Source organism: Coccinella septempunctata, chromosome 6 (assembly GCF_907165205.1).
Source record: "Coccinella septempunctata chromosome 6, icCocSept1.1, whole genome shotgun sequence".
Lineage (NCBI taxonomy): Eukaryota > Metazoa > Arthropoda > Insecta > Coleoptera > Coccinellidae > Coccinella > Coccinella septempunctata.
The window spans coordinates 14,459,030-14,479,922 of record NC_058194.1 but is presented as its reverse complement, the minus strand read 5'-3'; the positions used below and the strand labels follow the sequence as shown (position 1 = coordinate 14,479,922).

Here is a 20,893-nt window from a genome sequence, read left to right as displayed (position 1 = left end):
ATTACGAAATAAATTTTTATTCAAACACTTGAAGAAATTCTTTGTACAGAAATTAATGGAAGTCGCCCTATACTCTAATAATACAATCTTAAAGCTCATTGAAATGAACCGAAGTATTTACATAAAAATAAATTGAAGGTTTTCTAAATTTCATAGTACGTACAAATATCATTTATATGTATTATCTAGGGTATTCTCACATTTAGGCTTTATTTGTTCTTGTTTTTTTGAACATCCATGAAATAAACACAAATCGACAGTGATGATTCTCTCTTCATATATGATATGCTGAAATTCGCTCGTCCTGTAGATAATATTCTGATAAGAATATAATGATATGGTACATTTCCATAAGAATTAAAGAAATCATACAGTTACAAAGAATCCATAGGTACAATTGATTTAATATTTAAAAAAGGTCGTTGATTGTTTAAAAACCTTATTAGTCTATATTCAGTAAAATAGGCCAGTTAAATAAGATACTTCCTCACAAAAATAGATGGCCATATATTTCTATAGAAATATTCATAAATCAATGAAAAAAGATAGGTATACTAAGAAGTTTGAAAAATTTGCTGAATTTGATCTAAAAATAAGTTTCCATGAAAGGAAATGGAATTTCAAATAAAATGGGATGACCATAAGAAATTTATTTGGGTGATGTGTGAGGAAAATAAAATGAGAGAAAAAGTTCTGTGGTACTCTGACTCATTCCATCAGGATTCATTGGAAGTATATCTAAGATGAAAATACAATCATACTTTCTTCATATTTCTCGACAAGATGAGCTTTTCGGTTGTTGAAGATACGTAGGCCAAAGTATTTCATTTTTATTGACAAATATATACCCCAATTTCAGATAATGTAGATTTCAATCAAATGCATTTATATAAGCGATTAAGATTGTGTTCTTCTTGCCAAATTTTGGCGCTAGTGGTTAACTATGGTTAGGTTGTAGTTACTCCGGTAACCACATTTTGGCGAAGATCATAGACTTAAAATACATGGACTCACTGTCACGTGACTTTTCAGTAGATCGAGGGGTTGTATGCATTAGAGAGAGAAGGGCTTATGCGTTTTGATCGAACAAGAAAGAGATGAACTGATTCCGTGTGGGCAATGTCAAAATCATATGATGGATATTAACGCAGACGTTGCCCACAAGGTGTTCATACATTGAGTATTATTCACATTATATTTATTATTGAATGAAACTCACATAATTTTTATATTTTCCATTTTGAAGGAATGTTGAGGAATTCCTGTTTGCCTTCTCGGAAGCTTGTTGAACATTTATTATGGAAAATTTTTACAATTTTCGCAGACTTTGCCCACAAGGTGTTGATACGTTGATTATTATTCTCATTACATCTATTTTTGACTAAAACTCACATATTTTTTGACATAATTGATTTCGAAGGAATGCTATGGAATTTCTGTGTGTCTTCTCGGAAGCTTGTTTAAAATTTATTGAAGAAAATTTTCGCATAAACTTGTGTTCTATAACCTTTTGACAGCTTGCCCACAAACTCTCCATCTTATTCAAGCAACCGACTTCTCTCTCACATGCGGAGTCCATGTTATTTATAAGTCTATGGCGAAGATAACCAGGTAACTATGACGTTTTAATGACGTCACACGAAGTTAACCACGTAACCTTCCTCTTGAGTAGGGTTAATTGCGTGGTATGTCATTGAACTCTATGGGTTCCCATAGTGGTATGTATTTCTATCTCCTTTCAATGAGTGAAATGGAATATTGGACCATTGATGTTATGTGGGATTCACAAAGTTTTGAAGAGATGGATGCTACAATCAAAGATTAACCTTCCTCTTCGATATAACGTTATTTTTATAAATAAAATCCAATTTCTGTACCAGACAGAAAAAAATAATATAATAAGGGAGCTTGGAAGATAATCCGTTTAATTAATTTTTTCACTCGTTAAGCAAAACTGAAAATTTGAATTTGATAATTTTGATCATTCTCAAGCTTATGAATTATTATTTACTAAGTATGCTGAGGTATTGGTCGGATTCAGACTTTTTGGATGATTTTTTGCTTTGATAGAATTGATAAAGCCCTAAGCTATTTGGGATGTATATATACATAGTATATAGGGTCCATATACTATGTCAAGTGAAAATATGAATTAATGAGTATCTAGACGATCAAATGGAAAAGTATCTGTGTAGATAGTGAAATAATGAATCCTCAATGTAAAATCATTTTTATCTATAACAAACTCACAAATATTAAGGAGTGTAAAAAAAAACGGTATTTTAAAAGGCACGTTTACTAATAACACTTAATACAGTATTACAGATCTTCCTTTAAACAAAGCAATGGTATTCTCAATTCGTGTCGTTTCAGAGAGTAGAAAATTGAAATGCTTCTCCTTGGCCCTTCTATAAAAATTTTTGCTGCTCATTATTTGAGAAACATGAAACTTAAGTTCCCAACTGGTGAAAGATATGTGTGAATTTGAATTCATATTCCATGTCTCTTTCCATATCATTCAGATTATCAGATGTTCATCGATATGGACACATAAACCAATGTTTGCAGGGATAAACAAGTCTTCTATCCATTGGTACTTTCCATAAAAGTATTTATCTTCTCTTAGTTGAAACATATTTTGATATAGTTTCTCTTTCCTTATTCCTCTAACCTCCATTCATTAATTTATTTGGAAATCCATTAATCGAAAAAATCAGACAGAACTGCCAGTTGACACCTTCCAATAAATGTCATCAGTAACTATGACGTCACACATAACCATAACCATAGTAAGCTGTGGTTACAGCGCCAAAATTCGCCTCAATTAATCTAAATTGAATTTAAGGCTGTTCCACAATTATTTCACTAATGAAATTTCATTTCATACGTAGTAGGGCTATATAGAAGGAAAAATAAAATAAAATTACGAAATAAATTTTTATTCAAACACTTGAAGAAATTCTTTGTACAGAAATTAATGGAAGTCGCCCTATACTCTAATAATACAATCTTAAAGCTCATTGAAATGAACCGAAGTATTTACATAAAAATAAATTGAAGGTTTTCTAAATTTCATAGTACGTACAAATATCATTTATATGTATTATCTAGGGTATTCTCACATTTAGGCTTTATTTGTTCTTGTTTTTTTGAACATCCATGAAATAAACACAAATCGACAGTGATGATTCTCTCTTCATATATGATATGCTGAAATTCGCTCGTCCTGTAGATAATATTCTGATAAGAATATAATGATATGGTACATTTCCATAAGAATTAAAGAAATCATACAGTTACAAAGAATCCATAGGTACAATTGATTTAATATTTAAAAAAGGTCGTTGATTGTTTAAAAACCTTATTAGTCTATATTCAGTAAAATAGGCCAGTTAAATAAGATACTTCCTCACAAAAATAGATGGCCATATATTTCTATAGAAATATTCATAAATCAATGAAAAAAGATAGGTATACTGAGAAGTTTGAAAAATTTGCTGAATTTGATCTAAAAATAAGTTTCCATGAAAGGAAATGGAATTTCAAATAAAATGGGATGACCATAAGAAATTTATTTGGGTGATGTGTGAGGAAAATAAAATGAAAGAAAAAGTTCTGTGGTACTCTGACTCATTCCATCAGGATTCATTGGAAGTATATCTAAGATGAAAATACAATCATACTTTCTTCATATTTCTCGACAAGATGAGCTTTTCGGTTGTTGAAGATACGTAGGCCAAAGTATTTCATTTTTATTGACAAATACATATATACCCCAATTTCAGATAATGTAGATTTCAATCAAATGCATTTATATAAGCGATTAAGATTGTGTTCTTCCGGGATTTTTGGAAGACGAATTTATGTACATAAATATTCATTATAACAGAAGTTTGAGTGAAAGCATAAAGAAGAAAACAAACTAATATCACAAATACGTTGACAAATTTGATAAACATTCTTAAAATAAATATCCGATTTATTACATCTTACAATGAAGGTTCAGAAAATCGAACATATATGTAGAATTGTCACTTGATCTGGATAATGTTTCTTCACAGATGAAAAGATATATACCAGCGAACCTTTTTTTCACTACTCAGATTTTGAGCAATATTTAAATTATCCACTAAACAGTGTTTTGAAATTGAACTAAGGGATATTTTGCTTGACTGAAATAGATTCATTGAATCTTCCATCTCTATTAGAGCTATTCTTTGTTAATCGAAAATGAAAAATGAATGGATGGAAACCTTCAAACGTTAAGCCAGAGGCCAAAACTAATGAACAATATGCTATTGAATTGAAGTGGCTGATGAAAATCCGTAATTGAACTGAAGAAACTGTTTTTATTTTTCATAGTTTCATCTGTATATTCTTGAGGTGTTATCGATAATGTTATAAATTGCACAGTTTCGTTTGAAAAATATTATCTACTAGCTGACCCGGCAAACCTAGTGTTTTGCCATTTAAATTATTTCTAGGGTAGATAATAACTAACTCATCGTGATTGCTCGGCGATTGGTCGTAAGAAAAAGGAATGCCTTTTTTTCTGTTCTGTACAATTTTTTTTGGGAATATTTTGTTATATAAACTTTGCCCTAACAATAATAAACACAACAAAAAAAGAATTGTCCAATTTGGTGCGACCGTTTGAACAATAAAGCATTTTGAAGTAAACCATAGATCCTCTTTTGTTAATATAGATTTTCTTTCAGAAAGGAGCTATGGACGCGGAATAAACAGGAAAATGTTGAGAGGAGATCAGTCTATAAATACTCATTCAAAGACCCATCATTGAGTCACTAACTACCTCCATAGGGTGTTCAGGAATTAAGAATAAATTGCAACTTTCAGTTCTACCCTGTATACCATAAAATTCAATTGAAATTTCTACAGACTCGACATCAGGTGATGAAATAGGCTACAAATAAACAACAAAATGATCAAAATCGATGCATAGCTTAAAAAGTTAATTTAGTAAAAAAAATTCTGTCCGGTTTTTTTTGTCCAGCAGTGTATAAAATTCATCGAAATTCCATTGAGTGATGATCATTAGCAAACAACACAAAATTATCTCGAGCGAAGCATGTAATATAATCCCAACAAGAAGAAAGGAATTTTGCACAAGAAGTCTTCATCAGTATCGGATTTTAAACCGATCTATTAGCATCGAAACTCGTTCATTGGGAGCATAAGCATTTCACTCTGCCATAAACCAATTAACCAGGGTCGTTCTGAGATTGACTCTACTCGATTTCAAGCGACGCTATTTGATTAAAGATCGTATATATAGAGTCGATTTAATTGAGCTATCAATTCCTAAAGCGCAGTTTCACTGAACATGAAATGAATAAAGTGTGTTTAAGGTATTTGCTTCTTCGACTAATGAATTAATTAACAACTCATGCAGACTTTTGTGGGATCTGAACAGTTTTAACATTCCTGGGATATTGAACATGGAAAGCGCGGTTTAATGAGCATCGGTCTGATTCGAAATTCCTTTGAAGAATGTGAATCTTAACTGTGCGCAATCCATGTAGGTTTTTTGATCAATGCGAATTTACAAACATGTACTCATTTTACAAAGAATTAATTGAATAAACTGTCCATTAGTCCTTTTTTATGTTGATTTATATTTTTTCTGTGCAATTCAGCTTCAATAAATGGTTATTATTCGATAGCATTATACTTATTCTCGGTTAAAGCATTATGGCTCATGATGAATATATTCTAGATATACAGGGTGTCTCAGAGATTCATGGAAAAAAGTGAAATACTAATAGTACCTTACGTACATTCAAACATCTACACAACATGAAATACATATTCAGCACATTTCATGATGGTATGAGGATTTTAATCGCAAAGAAATACAACATATATTTATACGACTCGCTGCATATTCATTCGTATATTCCATGGTTAATACTATATCACGTAAAACAGATAAAATTTTTTTGTACAGGAACGCAACATAACACAACAAAAACCGTTTTTTTGAAAAAAAAATCATTTCCACAAGTGAAATGTTTTTGTATTTAGAGCTGTGAGGTGCTTTTGACTCATTATTCTGTATAAAGGAATAGCTTTGACAGGCATGCTTTGGAAATGATTTAAAAAAAAAATCCGTATGAAATTATCGGGCACAAGCTCATCCTAATGCGCTATACATTTCAAGACAACCTTCAAGCCATAATCGTATCGAGGCCGAAAGTTCAAACCCACATACATTGTACAGGGTGGGCAAAATTGGTGATACCTGAACTACAAATTTTTAACCCAACGAGGTAGACGTCTTTTTTCAGAAACTAATAATAATCTTCATTTGTTTTCGAGTTATAGGCCAAAATTGAAATTTGGGCGATTTCAACTTTGATCATTACCCTAATAGCACTAAGTAGTCCTATGGACATCCATAGGACGTCCTCTTCGGACATTACGGACATCCATGGGACGTCCATTTCTGGTACAATGGACGTTCTATGGACATCCGAGGGACGTACAAATGTCACAACTTTGAACCGAATTCGGACGTCCATCGCGGACGTCCAATGGATATCCCGTTGGGACCATCATCAGCTATCTCAACGGTACAAAAATTTACCACGACGTTGGCTATCCTATCTATTAGAATTTCAATGTCCTAGAACCCAATGTCTTACACTCAGACGCAGATGGTATTTTCTGTGTTGTTCCCATTTCCATCCATACTTACTAGAAAGTTTTTACACTTGGCCCGGATTCGAACTCGAGAGTACGTGGGGACATCGTATTACTCAGCCTTCGCTGCAACCGTCCTAGCTACCGAGACTATACGATATACCTACTTGTAGGAACATATTCATTATATTGTTAACTGATTTATGGAATAGTAGTCGATCAATACAGAAATACCATATAATAAAAACTAAAGTCTTAAAACTCAAACATAGATTATTTTATAATAGTAATTACTCAAGTATTTAGTCTTCGTTCATCATAACGTTATACATAATATAATATTCATAAGATATTCATATACTACAAAACGGAAAAGAAGGAGTTTAAATTTTGGTGTTCATTGATATACATGTATGTATTATTTGGTCCATATTACGGACTCCTTGTGAATATCCGGTATGGACATTCAAAAGATGTCCCTACCGGATATCCTTTAGGTATCCGTGATGGACGTTATACGGACCATGTAATGTGTATATGAAATTTGGTCCATATTACGTCCATTACGGACTCCTAGTGAATATCCGGTATGGACATTCAAAAGATGTCCCTACCGGATATCCAATAGGTGTCCGTCATGGACGTTATACGGACCATGTAATATATACATGTTATTTGGTCCATATTACGTCCATTACGGACTCCTAGTGATTATCCGGTGAGGACATTCAAAAGATGTCCCTACCGGATATCCAATAGGTGTCCGTCATGGACGTTATACGGACCATGTAATATATACATGTTATTTGGTCCATATTACGTCCATTACGGACTCCTAGTGAATATCCGGCGAGGACATTCAAAAGATGTCCCTACTGGATATCCAATAGGTGTCCGTCATGGACGTTATACGGACCATGTAACATATACATGTCATTTGGTCCATATTACGTCCATTATGGACTCCTAGTGAATATCCGGTGAGGACATTCAAAAGATGTCCCTACCGGATATCCACTAGGTGTACGTGATGGACGTTATACGGACCATGTAATATATATGTATAAGTTATATGGTCCGTAATATGTTCATCACGGACACCTTATGGATATCCCAGTAAGGACATATTTTTGACATTGCCTGTATTGAGTCGGTCAGAGACTATTTTGGAACTATATGATACGGACATATGTCATATAGTCCGTATTATGTCCATCACGGTCATCCAATGGATATCCGATACGGACATTGTACATAAATTGGACTAACAATGGATATCCATCTTGGACGTCCTGAAACTGTCCGGAAACGGACGTCCAAAGGACATACAAATCAAGTCCATGGACGTTCCGACGTTAAATGGACATGAATTGTACTTCCCATGGACGTTGTGTGCTATTAGGGTATCTCCGTTCCTGTTTGAGATAGGATGTTGAAATGAAAACATTATACAGACACTTTTTTGATAGCAATCCCACTGGATTGCTATCAAAAAAGTGTCTGTATAATGTACATAGTACGCCACTGCGTACTATGATTTTTTTCCAACAGGTATATTTGCTGAGCTACAACTTGAAGTTGTGTTTTTTCTTTTGGAAACAGTCGTTTAAAATGACCTAGAAAGAATCTCCATTTTTTTCGTTTCAGAAATATATCATACATCGCCCTCAGATGCGTTCAGATATTATGAAAAACATAGTTTATATGTGAATTTCAAATGATTGAGTATTCAGTAGGCTGAATCACACAATAGTATTTCTCTACGTATGGTTTAATTATTATTTAGCTTTTGAATACTTGATTCAATCCTCGATGGTTTGATCTCGGTTTAAAACAACTGTCATTAATTAGAATTCGAAGTCATTATTGGCGGTATTGTGGAAATATTCAAAAATTACGAGATTTGTGATTTCTTGAAAAATAAATCTATAATTCAGCTCCCATACTACTCTTCATTTTAAATTTAACATGAATACAAACTGTATTTTTCATAATATCTGAATGAATCTGAGGGCGATGTAGATGTATGATATATTTCTGAAACGGAAAAAAAATGGCGATTCTTTCTAGGTCATTTTAAACGACTGTTTCCATAAGAAAAAACACAACCTCATGTTGTAGCTCAGCAAATATACCTGTAGGAAAATATCATAGTACGCCACTGGATTGCTATCAAAAAAGTGTCTGTATAATGTTTTCATTTCAACATCCTAGCTCAAACAGGAACGGAGATAATGATCAAAGTTGAAATCGCCCAAATTTCAATTTTGGCCTATAACTCGAAAACAAAAGAAGATAGAGGAATGTAGTTGATGGCATTATTAGTTTCTCGAAAAAAGACGACATGAATGGTACATTCGTTTTCCTCTATCCCGTTGGGTTAAAAAGTTATAGTTCAGGTATCGCCAATTTTGCCCACCCTGTACATCAATAGAGTTGAATTTTAATAAGTAGTGGAAGTTCATTTCTACCAATTCAAAGTACCATGTGTATTTTTCAAACAGACGCACCAAAATCACCCTTGAAAGATATGAATATATATGAATATAATTTGAACAAACCTTCACATATCTCATTGGTAATAAATTTGGCTGCAAAAAATTCAATATAAACTTCAGCTGTATAGAATATTCACCATTCTTTTATTATCTTTCGGAGCTAATGACAAAACGGCCATGAATCTTTTCGTCAGGCAAAATGATAAATGCTGGTTGCAGCTTCCGTTATTTAACGCTTCATTGCATGATTGAGTATTGAACTCCAATACTCGAAGATTGTATCCAATCCATTATATTATTACTCGAGGTTTTTTCAAATGAAGGTAGTTCTATCCGAAGAGGTCAAGTCCCTTCATTCAACGCTACATGACCCAATTTAATTCAACAGGAAAGGGTGAGTGAAAGGATCAACCTGCTGTTGAATGTTCGAAACATTTGGAAAGTTCTCTTCGGTTCTCACAATAAAACACAGTTATTGAATTTCATTAGCTATTCAAGGCTGCTCTAAATGAACCCGTCAATTGATAATTCGAAATTTCGAATCGTTAACAAGGGCGTCGCAAGCCGTTGGGCTAAGGCCAAACCTGAATATCTCTTTGCAATAGAAACGTTAGAAGTAACATTCTGGGCAGAATATGACCTATGATCGAGTGCCTACCAAAGCCTAAGCTTATTTCCGGTTTATCAGAAATGAACAAACTATTGATAGAGAAATACGAAATACATGTACCTAGTTGTTAAAAAAATTATTTTGGTGAAAAGGATGTGAGTCAGTTTTCAGTTTCGTAATGGATTTTCATCAATCAATCAATAATATCAATTTAATCTTTAGGCATCTGATCGTTGTTGTACCTTAGGCTATATATAGCCTGAGATTTTATCAACTGTTGTAACGGTGTATATGTTACGGCTAAAGATAGGTGTGAGCATAAACTTAAGATTAGCCGGCTAAACTTAGGTTTATATTCGAGGATCGGCTAAAGTTCGATAAAATATTCATCTGCGTCAGGGCATTTCATCTTTAGCCGGCTAATGTGCACATTACCCAAAATGGAACGGCTAAAAATGTATTCGATGGACATGCGGAGAGGTGATGTCTCAAGAATGGTCGGATGGGAGAGGACGAACGCACACGGCCACTTTTTTGTTTAAATTTTTAGAATTGAAATATGCAAAAGAGCATCGAATTTATTGGGGTTGTATTACATAACGCCCATGGGTTTTCAATTCAATATTTAACGAGTTATTTTTATCTGTTTAGGAGATTAATGCTCTTCAAACCGAGCCTAATTTGTGAAAAACCATAATATGAACCCACCAGAAAATGAGATATTGGACATAGAAATTTTTTTCCGTAAACAAAAGTATTTTCCCTACCATTCAATAATTGGGTTTATGGAAAAATTACGAAATAGGAACTATAGTTTCTAACGTTGCAATTTCTTTCCAACCAATTCTTTCGCAAAAAAAAAACTATGAACATGAACATAGTTGAAAACACTTTCTCTAGCTGATTTTGTTAAAAATTTCTTCCCGAGTCATTGAATATACGGGTTCCAAAATACCCTTGATGAATCATCCCGGGGGATACAAGTGCATTAATCGTAAAGCTTATCAGCCAAATCAAAGATTATACAGTTAACTCTATAATCTTTGAGCCAAATAGTCCGGTTGATTACAAACAAGATTGGGTACTTCTACTTATATTTTTCTAGAAAATCTTTGGTATTTTGATAAAGAAGTTCGCGGCATCATTCTTGTCTTCATTATCTCCTTCTGCTCATTCAATTCCCCTCAAATTATGAATAATAACAAGATGAAAAATAATAATTAACACTACAGTTTTCCCTCACACTCAAAATAGCATGTCTCGAATTTTTTCATCAAGCGTTTAGATTTTTAGATTCGTCAATGAGAATTCATTGAGACACAGTTGAAACAAATATATGTTCATTCTCCAATTTCTCAACTGCTTAACATAATGCTTTTCTGCTATTAAAATATGTGAAATTCATACAAAAAATGCATTGCATTAATAGTTTGATTATACTCGTATTACTATCTCTTTACATTCTCTTAATTGCCGAAAATTTACGCCCCTCAAGCCTTCTACATTTTTAGCCGATGGGATGTGGTTACACTTAAGTTTAGCCGGCTAAAGATAGAAGAAACTAACATTAGCAAATACCCGAAGCTAAACCTAAGTTTAGCCGGCTAATCTTAAGTTTATGTTCACACCTATCTTTAGCCGTAACATATATAAATATACTTCTCGATTTGTGAAACTCAACGATGAATTTGAGAAAATAGTCGATATGCATCCATCAATCGAGTGCGATCAATCTTTGTAAAACAAGCAGAATCAACATATCCCTAAAATGAAAAAAATTCACTGAAATTTATTTTTTGCTTATTTGGCCAAACATTATGCGTGTTCTGCCACATGCTGAAAAGTTGTTCCAGTCTCGTGTTTCTCTCATCAGTATATCTTCTATTTATTGACTTGAGTTCGATGAACCTACGAAGAAGTTTCGATATGTTGAAATTTTCAGTTAGTTGTGGCCCGTCTAAATAGTTACAAACTTATTACATTTTTATTCTAGGGAATATATACAAGCAAAATTTCCTAAAAATACTGGAAATGGATTAGAATCAGGAAATTTTGACAAATAGTCTGGTATGGACGTGACATTCCACATTCAAATAGCATAATTTTATTTGCTATACAATTTTGTGAACTCCTCTGGGAGGTTTTAGAAGATTGGTCACCTTGGAATCGCGTATAAAATGACAAACGTCACTATTTGGGTTGTGCAGAATTCAGCGATCTTCGTGCTGGAGGAGCTCTCGCTGTTCCTCGTCCGATGACCTCTTGCTGGTTCTGCCAATCCTGAAACAGTTACATATTACCAATTGAATTCTATATATGATTTTCTGAAACTATTACTGAATAATAGGTATCAGTTCTCTTTCTCAATATTGTTGTCAATGAACACATTTCTGTATATTTCGAACCTTTTGAAGGCCCTGCATCGAAAAACCAAAAACAATCAATGAAGACTAGAAAACTAAAAGTATAACAAAGAGAAAAACCTGAAATGTTGGAAAATTGAAAATTGTACTCATAAATGAAAAGATCACATTATTGAGAAATAACAATGAACAAAAAATTTGGATTGAAAATATCTCTGAATTAAAAACAACGGCAGCTAATCAAATCAAAAATAAGTTCTACGTGCTAAACAAATTGAGCAATCGAGAGAACAAAGTATTCTATGAATTTTTTTGAAAAAAAAACAGTCTTTGTCAGCCACTTATTCAATTTAACATGATTATCACATTCCCAAGATAGGCGGAAACAACCAGAAAGGAGGAGGAGAACAATACGTAAACGTTTTCATTTGCTACAATGCAACGAATTACAAAATGCACACAATTTGGATTTCGACGAGAACATTTGACTGAACTCCAATTACTACGGCTCATAGAATACGTCACCGAAGGAATACAGACCAAACAGGCCACAGGATTAGTTCTGATGGATATCGAGAGAGCTTTTGATAGAGTATGGCACGAAGGCCTAATCTACAAGATGAAAAAAGCAGGATATTTGACCAAGCTATGCAAGATTATAAGGAACTATCTGAGGAATAGAAACTTTTATGTGAAGATAGATGGAGCAACCTCTCAAACCAGACAATTGGAAGCGGGAGTGCCTCAAGGATCGGTACTTGGACCTCTGCTTTTCGTAATATACGTTTATGATATCCCGAAGAATGCTAGAAATATGCTCACCTTGTACGCAGATGACACAGGAATAGCGTTCAGACATCGACGCCCAGAGATCATACACCGGAGACTGCAGGAAGCCATAGATGAATTACTCAAATGGTGCATCAAATGGAAAATCCAAATCAATGGAAGGAAGACTCAAGCAATATTACTGCAAAAGAGAAGATTGAGGATGGAAGAAAACCTTGAAGTTGATGGAGAAGAGGTTGAATGGAAAAACATACCTAGGAGTGACGCTTGACAGAGGACTTACATGGAAAAACCACATCAAATGTGCTGTTGATAAAACAAAAGCCGCAATGAGTAAACTTTATCCACTCATAGGCAGAAGAAGTCATATGAATAAGAACATCAAGTTGACGATGATTAAAACTATTGCGCGACCACAACTCACATATGGATCGGCGGCATGGGGCTTCGCAGCCAAGACCCACATCAAGAGAATACAGGCCACTGAAAATAAACTCCTTAGAATGGCGATGGACGTACCCTGGTTTGTTAGGAACAAACAAATCTACAAGGACTTGGAATGGGAACCAGTTACAGAATTTATGAAGAGAAAGGCGGAAAGGATATTCGACAAAGCCAAACAACATCCAAATGAGGAACTACGAAGATTAGTCGACTACGATCCAACGGAAGAAGCTAGAAGGTCAAGAACCTACCACCGAAGACCGAGAGATCAGTTAAGGATTTAAATGTAACCAAAGAAGAGCTTAACCTATAAAAGCTATAGGCAGCATACAACTATCAACACGACTATGATCCTGTGAGAGTCCAGAAACCATAAGAGTCAACTGGTTTATAGGCAAAATTCCCGGAACCTATGAAGAAGCAGTTAAGGGTTTTTAGTGGGTCTCGAGCTCAGAGAGCCTCTAGAGGGTGTGTTCGTCTGTTTTGCAGATTTTCCCCCTGCTACACAAAAAAAAAAAAAATGCACACATTCATATTTTGTCTCTCACCTTGTCTATATTGAAATAAGGGACATTTAAATCTTTCATACCTGTAATTTCATTCATTGCATTCTTTTTGTTTTGATAAATTTGTTTTTTCATTCATAAATCCTTCTTCAATTTTTTAACATTAAATTCTTTTCGATGTTGTCATAATCCTGTTATTCCATGTTTTGTTTGTATTGTAGAGAAATGCGTTGGAAATGTTTCAGTTTTCAGGTCTCCATTGAATTTTTGTTATATAGTTTTAGAGACCTGAAAAAGTTATAAAGGGTGTTTTTTCAGAGGATCGGGTTTTAAATTGCCAACACTGTTTCTAGTGATTGTTCGTTTGAGAGTTTGTGGTATATTTGTGGCCAGTACGTTTTGCCATTTCACAATGTATAGACTTATTTCAGAACAACGCTTGCAAATTGTGCAAATTTGTTTTGAAAAAAATGGTTCAGTTCGCCAATCTTACCGCGCCCTAAGTTCATATTTGTTTGAACGGCTACGTCAATAAACGAAATTTCCGAATTTGGAGTGAAGAAAACCTAGAAGCCCTTATTGAGATGCTCTTATATCCATCAAAAGCAACTGTTTGGTGCGCTTTATGGGCAGGTGTTCTCATTGGTCCATATTTTTTTAAAGATGATAACGGCCAGAATGTTTCAGTCAATGGAGAGTGCTGTAGAGCCATGATTACCGACTTTTTTTGTTTCCCTCCTGTGGCAGAGTTGTGGTTTCAATAAGATGGCGCAACATGCCACGTGACTATATAGTCACTGTCATTGAACTCTAAAAGAGTTCAATGGTCACTGTACACAGCGAGACACCATGAATTTATTGTGGAAAACATTCGAAGAGTTCATAATTTCGCATAATGAACCTGTGAGTTGGCCTCCACGAGCGTGTGATGGAACACCTAAGCAGAGACCTAAGGATTACTTTCTTAGGGGATATGTAAAGTCACACGTCTACGCAGATAAACCACAGACGTTGGTCCTTATGGCCTGCCGCAGACATGCAATTTTTAGTTTTGCAACTGTTTAGTTGCAGAAGTGAGTACAATGCATTTATATGGGGCCGCGCAAACATGCAACTGAAAAGTTGCAGCGATTGCGTATGTGTGCGCCCTCGAACCCCTTGCAATCAAACTGTTGCGCAACTGAAAAGTTGCATGTCTGCGGCAGGTCTTTAAGCCAACATTTGCTGCGTAATTGTCGATAGAAGGCTCGAAAACGTGGTCGAAAATTACACTTCATTAAAGCCTGCAGTGGCTTCCATATACCCGAAATCATTTTTAAGCACTAATAAAATAATAACATATTTTATATAAAACCAATCCCACGATTATGAAATTTACTTTTAGGCGTTTTATTTCATTTTGAACTTGTGTACCTCTAAAACAAACAGGTATATAAAATATACCTAACGTCGGCATCTCAAAAAGACGCTTTTCTTAAATAGAGACCTCCATTCAATAACATGCTGGTTACATAATGCAGGAGAAAAGGCACTAAATTACTGTTCCAAAATGGTGGACAGTTTGAATTCATTCGAACATTTCATCCCTCATTGGCAACGAATTTTTTTTAAACTGAAACGAGCACCAAACACGAAGAATTGAATAGAATGGCTTCAGAAGAATATGTGATTTGACGCGTATTCCCATCAAAAATTCTTGACGGGGTTGCTAAGCCGCTTGACTTAATGATAGAATAATAGAATTAAATATTTTCAAAAATAATTCTACTGGATTATTTTATGTGGGCTACCTCGTATTCAAACTCTCGTAAATTTACGAAAGTATATACATTCATATGTTTTTTACTATTTGTAGTTTTTACAATTTCTGTAAACTTGATGGTGAATAAAGAATGAGAATAAAAATATTAAGGGACATTATGCCACGCTTATTGAATATGGTGACGGAGTACAAATACAATGACGAAGTACAAATATATGATGAAATAAAAAAATTCTTACATTTCTCAGAACATTTTTCAATCTTCATCATCATTTTATATTTTAGTCCCTGTAATTCAACATCAATTCTTTGTAGTCTCAATTTATATTTTCGATATAATTGAAGAATTTTTCCTTTGGATTCTCATATTATATTGTTATGTTCAATACGTCTGGGGAAGGATAGAACCGGCTTATGATTGATCAGTATTAGACATCATTTATTGGAAATTGAGTTGGAAATGTTCATTAATTATATCACATCAAATAAATATGTGTTTTATGAGGAAACCTTATTCAATTTAGGAACAATTTTCCTCGAATTCTATCAGTTATTTGTTTTATTGTCAACTTACCCCCTACTACACTGATGTGGTCATGTACTCCTTCGGGGCCAACTTTGATTTCTGAAAAAAAAATATACATGAGATCGTTTGCTACAGAGTTGCAATATGAACATTCATTATGATAATCAGTATAGTTCAGTGGTCGATATACATGAGTCTGTCAATGAATGAATACAGAAAGTTTTCAAATTTCAGTCACCGGGTTCGGAATAATTCAAAATGTCAAAATTTTCCAATTATCTGACAACTTTTTTCACTACAATCGAAAACTGTATGAAATGAAAACGAATAAGAAAAAAATCGAAAAAGTAGACCCTTTTGCTGATACCTTGCAAGTTCGCCGAATATGTTCTGGGGACACGGATGTGAAGAAAGAGGAACAAAAGTTCGAAAAACCAACGAAGAAAGATAAACGCAAATCAGAACTTCCAGATTACGAGCGTCGCAAGACGGGCACTGATCTAGATAAGACCGGTCTGAAGTATTTTTTACCGGAGAGAAGAAGGATGTCAAATATGAGTGGAGTATCTGAAAAAATAAATATCCCTCGACAGTTGAAGAGAGCTCCACTGGGATCTGAAATTAAAATGATTTCAATCAACCTTCCCCGTTTCGGAAGAGGTCAAGCAGTAATAAATTCAAATATAAAGGAGGAAAATGATTATGGAAAGGACTTCAATGCTGCTTCTCGAACAGAAAAAGCCCCTGAACAATTCATAAGTACATTCAATTATGAAGAGCCATCAAACGTCTTAGAGGACGCACAAAAAGAGATTGATATTTCGCAAAATCAACTTCAAAAGATACGGACGATATTGAAGAATAAGAATTCGGAAGAAGGCTACTCTCTCAAACCAAAATGGAACACTTCCTTCTCAAAAACCGACGTTAAAGTCAATAGTAAGGAAAGGGTTATATCAACACTGACTACTCTCAACAAGAAACTGAACGACATGCAGGAGAAGTATTTCAGTAGCACCAAAAACTCCTTCAAACCTACCAATAATTTTTCTGGAAAATTGAGATCGCAAAGCATATCTGAGGTTGACATAACTGAACCTAACAGTGATTATAATGTACAAATTGAAGACAAGGATAAAATTCTAGATAAATTCCATTTATCCAGAATCAAGAAATTACAGAATCTAATATCTGAAGAGAAAGGAACTTCTGTTCACATTGATGAAAATGATGATGATATAGGCAGAAAGAATTTCAGAGTACCAACTGTAAAGAAAGCTATGATAAATATTACAGAATCAAACAGCGACTGTATTTTGCCAGATGAGGCTAAAAACAGAATACTGGAAAAGTTTCATTTGACTAAAATTCAGAAAATGCGTGAGAATTTCATAGACCAAGAATGTATCAATAAATATGGTAAACGACTTTCTGATAAAGGTCAAAATTTTTCCTCAACAATACCTGACGTTATTTTACAAGATGATCTTTCGATTCCGAATATAACTTCATCAATCGGAAAATACTCTGAAAAAATGCCTTCAATAGAGCTATATGATGATTCTAGTGAACTTGATTTTATGCAGGAGTTGGAAAAAAATATCGAAAGTGGAGCTTGCCTTGCTGAAAAAAATGGACGTAATGAGTTTCCTGAACAGGAAGTTGAAAAACTAAGAGATTTATTGATCACACAGGAAGAAAAGAGTTCAGAGAAAAATGTCATCAACAAATCATGGAGTTTCTTGAAACCTAAAGAAACAAATTCAATTTCACAACATAAACCAAAAACTTCGGACTCTGAAAAACAAATCACTGAAAATCCTGAGTCGAATGCAGTTAAGTCAAAATCCTCAGAGACTCATTATTTCGACTGTGATTCAAAAACTGAGAGTCCCCATTTAGCTACAACAACATCGAAGAAAAAAATTTTTTATGATAATTTCGGCCGATACTCCAATATGCTTGGTCAAAGAGATTATAATAAAAACTCATCAGTTAACAGCGTTCCAAATCTATCTAGCAATAAATTCGTTGCCAATGAGACTATGACGAGGACTGATAAAGAAATATTTGACGATTCACCACTTCAAAATGCTGTTCTTAAATCCGAATACCTTACTAAAACATTTTCTATTGATTCTTCGGGAAACTTTGCTGAGAGTAGCTCTAATCAAATAACTACAAATAAAAGTGATCAATTCTTCAACGGTGGATTGGATTTCAAAAATTTGGAAACAAAAAATATCAAAGGCTCCAAGATGACCACCGATATGTACTTGACGCTCTCCAAAGCATTGAGTAATTCATTTTATAAACTTCCCCCTCAAAACTAATCCAACTTTGAAATACATAATTGTTAGTTGTGTGAAAAGATGTTGAATATATGAATTGTGAAAATTTTGACATCAATAAAACTATTCTAAAGCTACATAATGATTTTCTTTCATATAAAAAATTTGCATGAAATTATTTGAGGTTGGAGGTCTCTTATAGGTACCGATTTTCATACTGAAGAACTTTATGATGATGCAATTTCAAGATAATCAGGACAGTCCTCAGAATATTGAGTTTTATCTATATTTTCTGGATCTGTGGAAGAACTTTCGTTTTTATTATTGAAAAAAGGACATTTTTTCAATCAAATTGAATTTTCACTTCGCATGACACTCTTGTTACAAGAGAGAAAGGTACGAACGAAATCTTATTGCATATTAATTTTTGAGAATATGGTCCTGTTTTCAATTATCTAGTAATAATTTTCATTGCCACCTGATATTTTTGATAGCAAAAGCCCTCCCTTCAATTATTTTTCATTCTGAGACATCAACACACCAAGTGTTTAAGCTCGTAGCCTAAAAAATTGATTTGAAAAGTGTGTTATTCAACTATGAATTCTTTCGAAATTATCAAATTAGATAGAGTGACGGGAATGTATTATTTCGTGACCGTGTTTGCTTTGCAGAAGAAGTTCGTATTGCAAGGAAAAAATGAATTTTTTGTACAATGAATATTCATTAACTATTGTTCTGCTCAAGATTTGATAATTTGGAAATGATTCATACTTAATAATAATGCACTTTTCAAATATATATTTTGGGCAGCGTACTTAAACATGCACTGTGTGTTTTGATGATTTGAAATGATAAATAATTGAAAAGAGGTCTTTAATTATTCAAAATCTCGAAAGGTGGCACTGAAAAATATAACTAAATAATTCTAAACAGGACTGTTTTCCCGCAAAAATGAATCTGAAATATGATTTCGTTCTTTCGTTCCTCTTTTGGAACGAGTGAGTCATGCGATGTGAAAATTGAATTTGATTGAAAAAGAACATATTTTTTTCAATTCTGGAAACAAAAATTCTTCAACTGATCCAGAAAATATAGATTTCGAAATAAAAAAAATAAATCTCAATATTTTGAGTTCTGTATTGATAATCTGCTGATGGCCTGTGCCATTTCGAAGGCCATCAAAATTGGACTAATCTTCCTCAAGTTATGGATATCGAAAATTCAATATATAAATCACCCTGTATTTCCGAATCTAATGGCTTTTGGCTACAATAGAAGCAATGGCCTAGATGACCTCATACACCATTAGTTATTTCTGGGGGGAGGGGGGTGTAGTAATCGAATGAACAATTTAAATTTCAGATTGAAAATTCAAGTAACACTTTGCAGGTATCTTGAATACGAAGCATTTGCAGTTCCATATTCATAGGACTTTTTTCTCACAATCGTACAAGGAATCTCTCCTTTTCATTTGATTATTATATATTTATTATAATTTTTTCTCACTTTATTCCTACATGAAATTCAAACAATTGAATTGGTTGTAATGCTCTTGTGGGAAGGGTAATTACCCCCTTCCCCCCCTCCTTCGCCTGTAGGACCACCATGAAATAGCAATAACATTTTCATAACATAACAATAACATATTGATAACGTTCCAATTTATTTATGCATCTACTATATACCTCCATCACTGAGAAAAATTCAATTTTCTTTTTGAATGTTGGTGACCAAATCGAACGTGGTTTACAAATATTAGTCGATTTTTAGCGTGTTACCGGTTCCTTGTGGTTATGTCATCTGAAGTTACCGTTGTATTTTAGCGTGAAACCGGTTATGGAGGGGAAGTGATATGACGTCATATCCTACGTCATCAGTATTTACCGCAAATAACCCAGCTCGCGATCAGAGTTATAAGCGGTGACAAGGGATTGTTTATTTGTCAAATGTATGACACTATTGAATGAAAAACGTTATCGAGAAAAAAATCGCATTTTTCATTTATTATCATGTGTTCAAAGTGCTATTCTGTATAGTTCTATTCCTGCCGTAATATACTTTTGAGAACGAGTCCATGGACTTTACGGAATGTGGAAAGAAATAAACCATGAACCAGCAGAATGCGACCAATGCTTTCTTGGAGGAACTGGATGTTGGCCACAAAAATATACCACTCGTTCATCAAAGAGAAGAATATTGATCTCCGCCAGTGTAGAACCTAATTCTTGGTAGAAAAAACATCAGCTGCTATAGAACCCATCGCAGTTTTCTTGAACACCATTCCAGAAATAGTTCCGAGCTTATACCAAGTTTCACCAGTATAACAGAACGGCCCGGAAAATGTTCATATTATAATGCATGTGCTGAAGAGTTCTTTTTTCCACATTACTTGTGCGAATACCATTGTACATAAGTATGAATAAATTTTTCAAATATCTATC

General features: G+C 34.0%; 1 protein-coding gene across 1 annotated transcript in view; it reads right to left on the bottom strand.

Moving 5' to 3' along the window:
• Nucleotides 1-2,923: 2,923 nt before the first annotated feature.
• Nucleotides 2,924-20,893, bottom strand: part of LOC123314905 (lachesin-like) — a 488,081-nt gene continuing 470,111 nt past the window's right edge. Inside the window, exons 8-10 of the mRNA XM_044900355.1 lie at nucleotides 16,210-16,260; nucleotides 11,931-12,051; nucleotides 2,924-3,226 (exon numbers count right to left, since the gene is read on the bottom strand). Coding sequence (XP_044756290.1) covers nucleotides 3,091-3,226; nucleotides 11,931-12,051; nucleotides 16,210-16,260 — 308 coding nt within the window. The 3' untranslated portion in view covers nucleotides 2,924-3,090. The remainder of the gene's footprint in view (nucleotides 3,227-11,930; nucleotides 12,052-16,209; nucleotides 16,261-20,893) is intronic.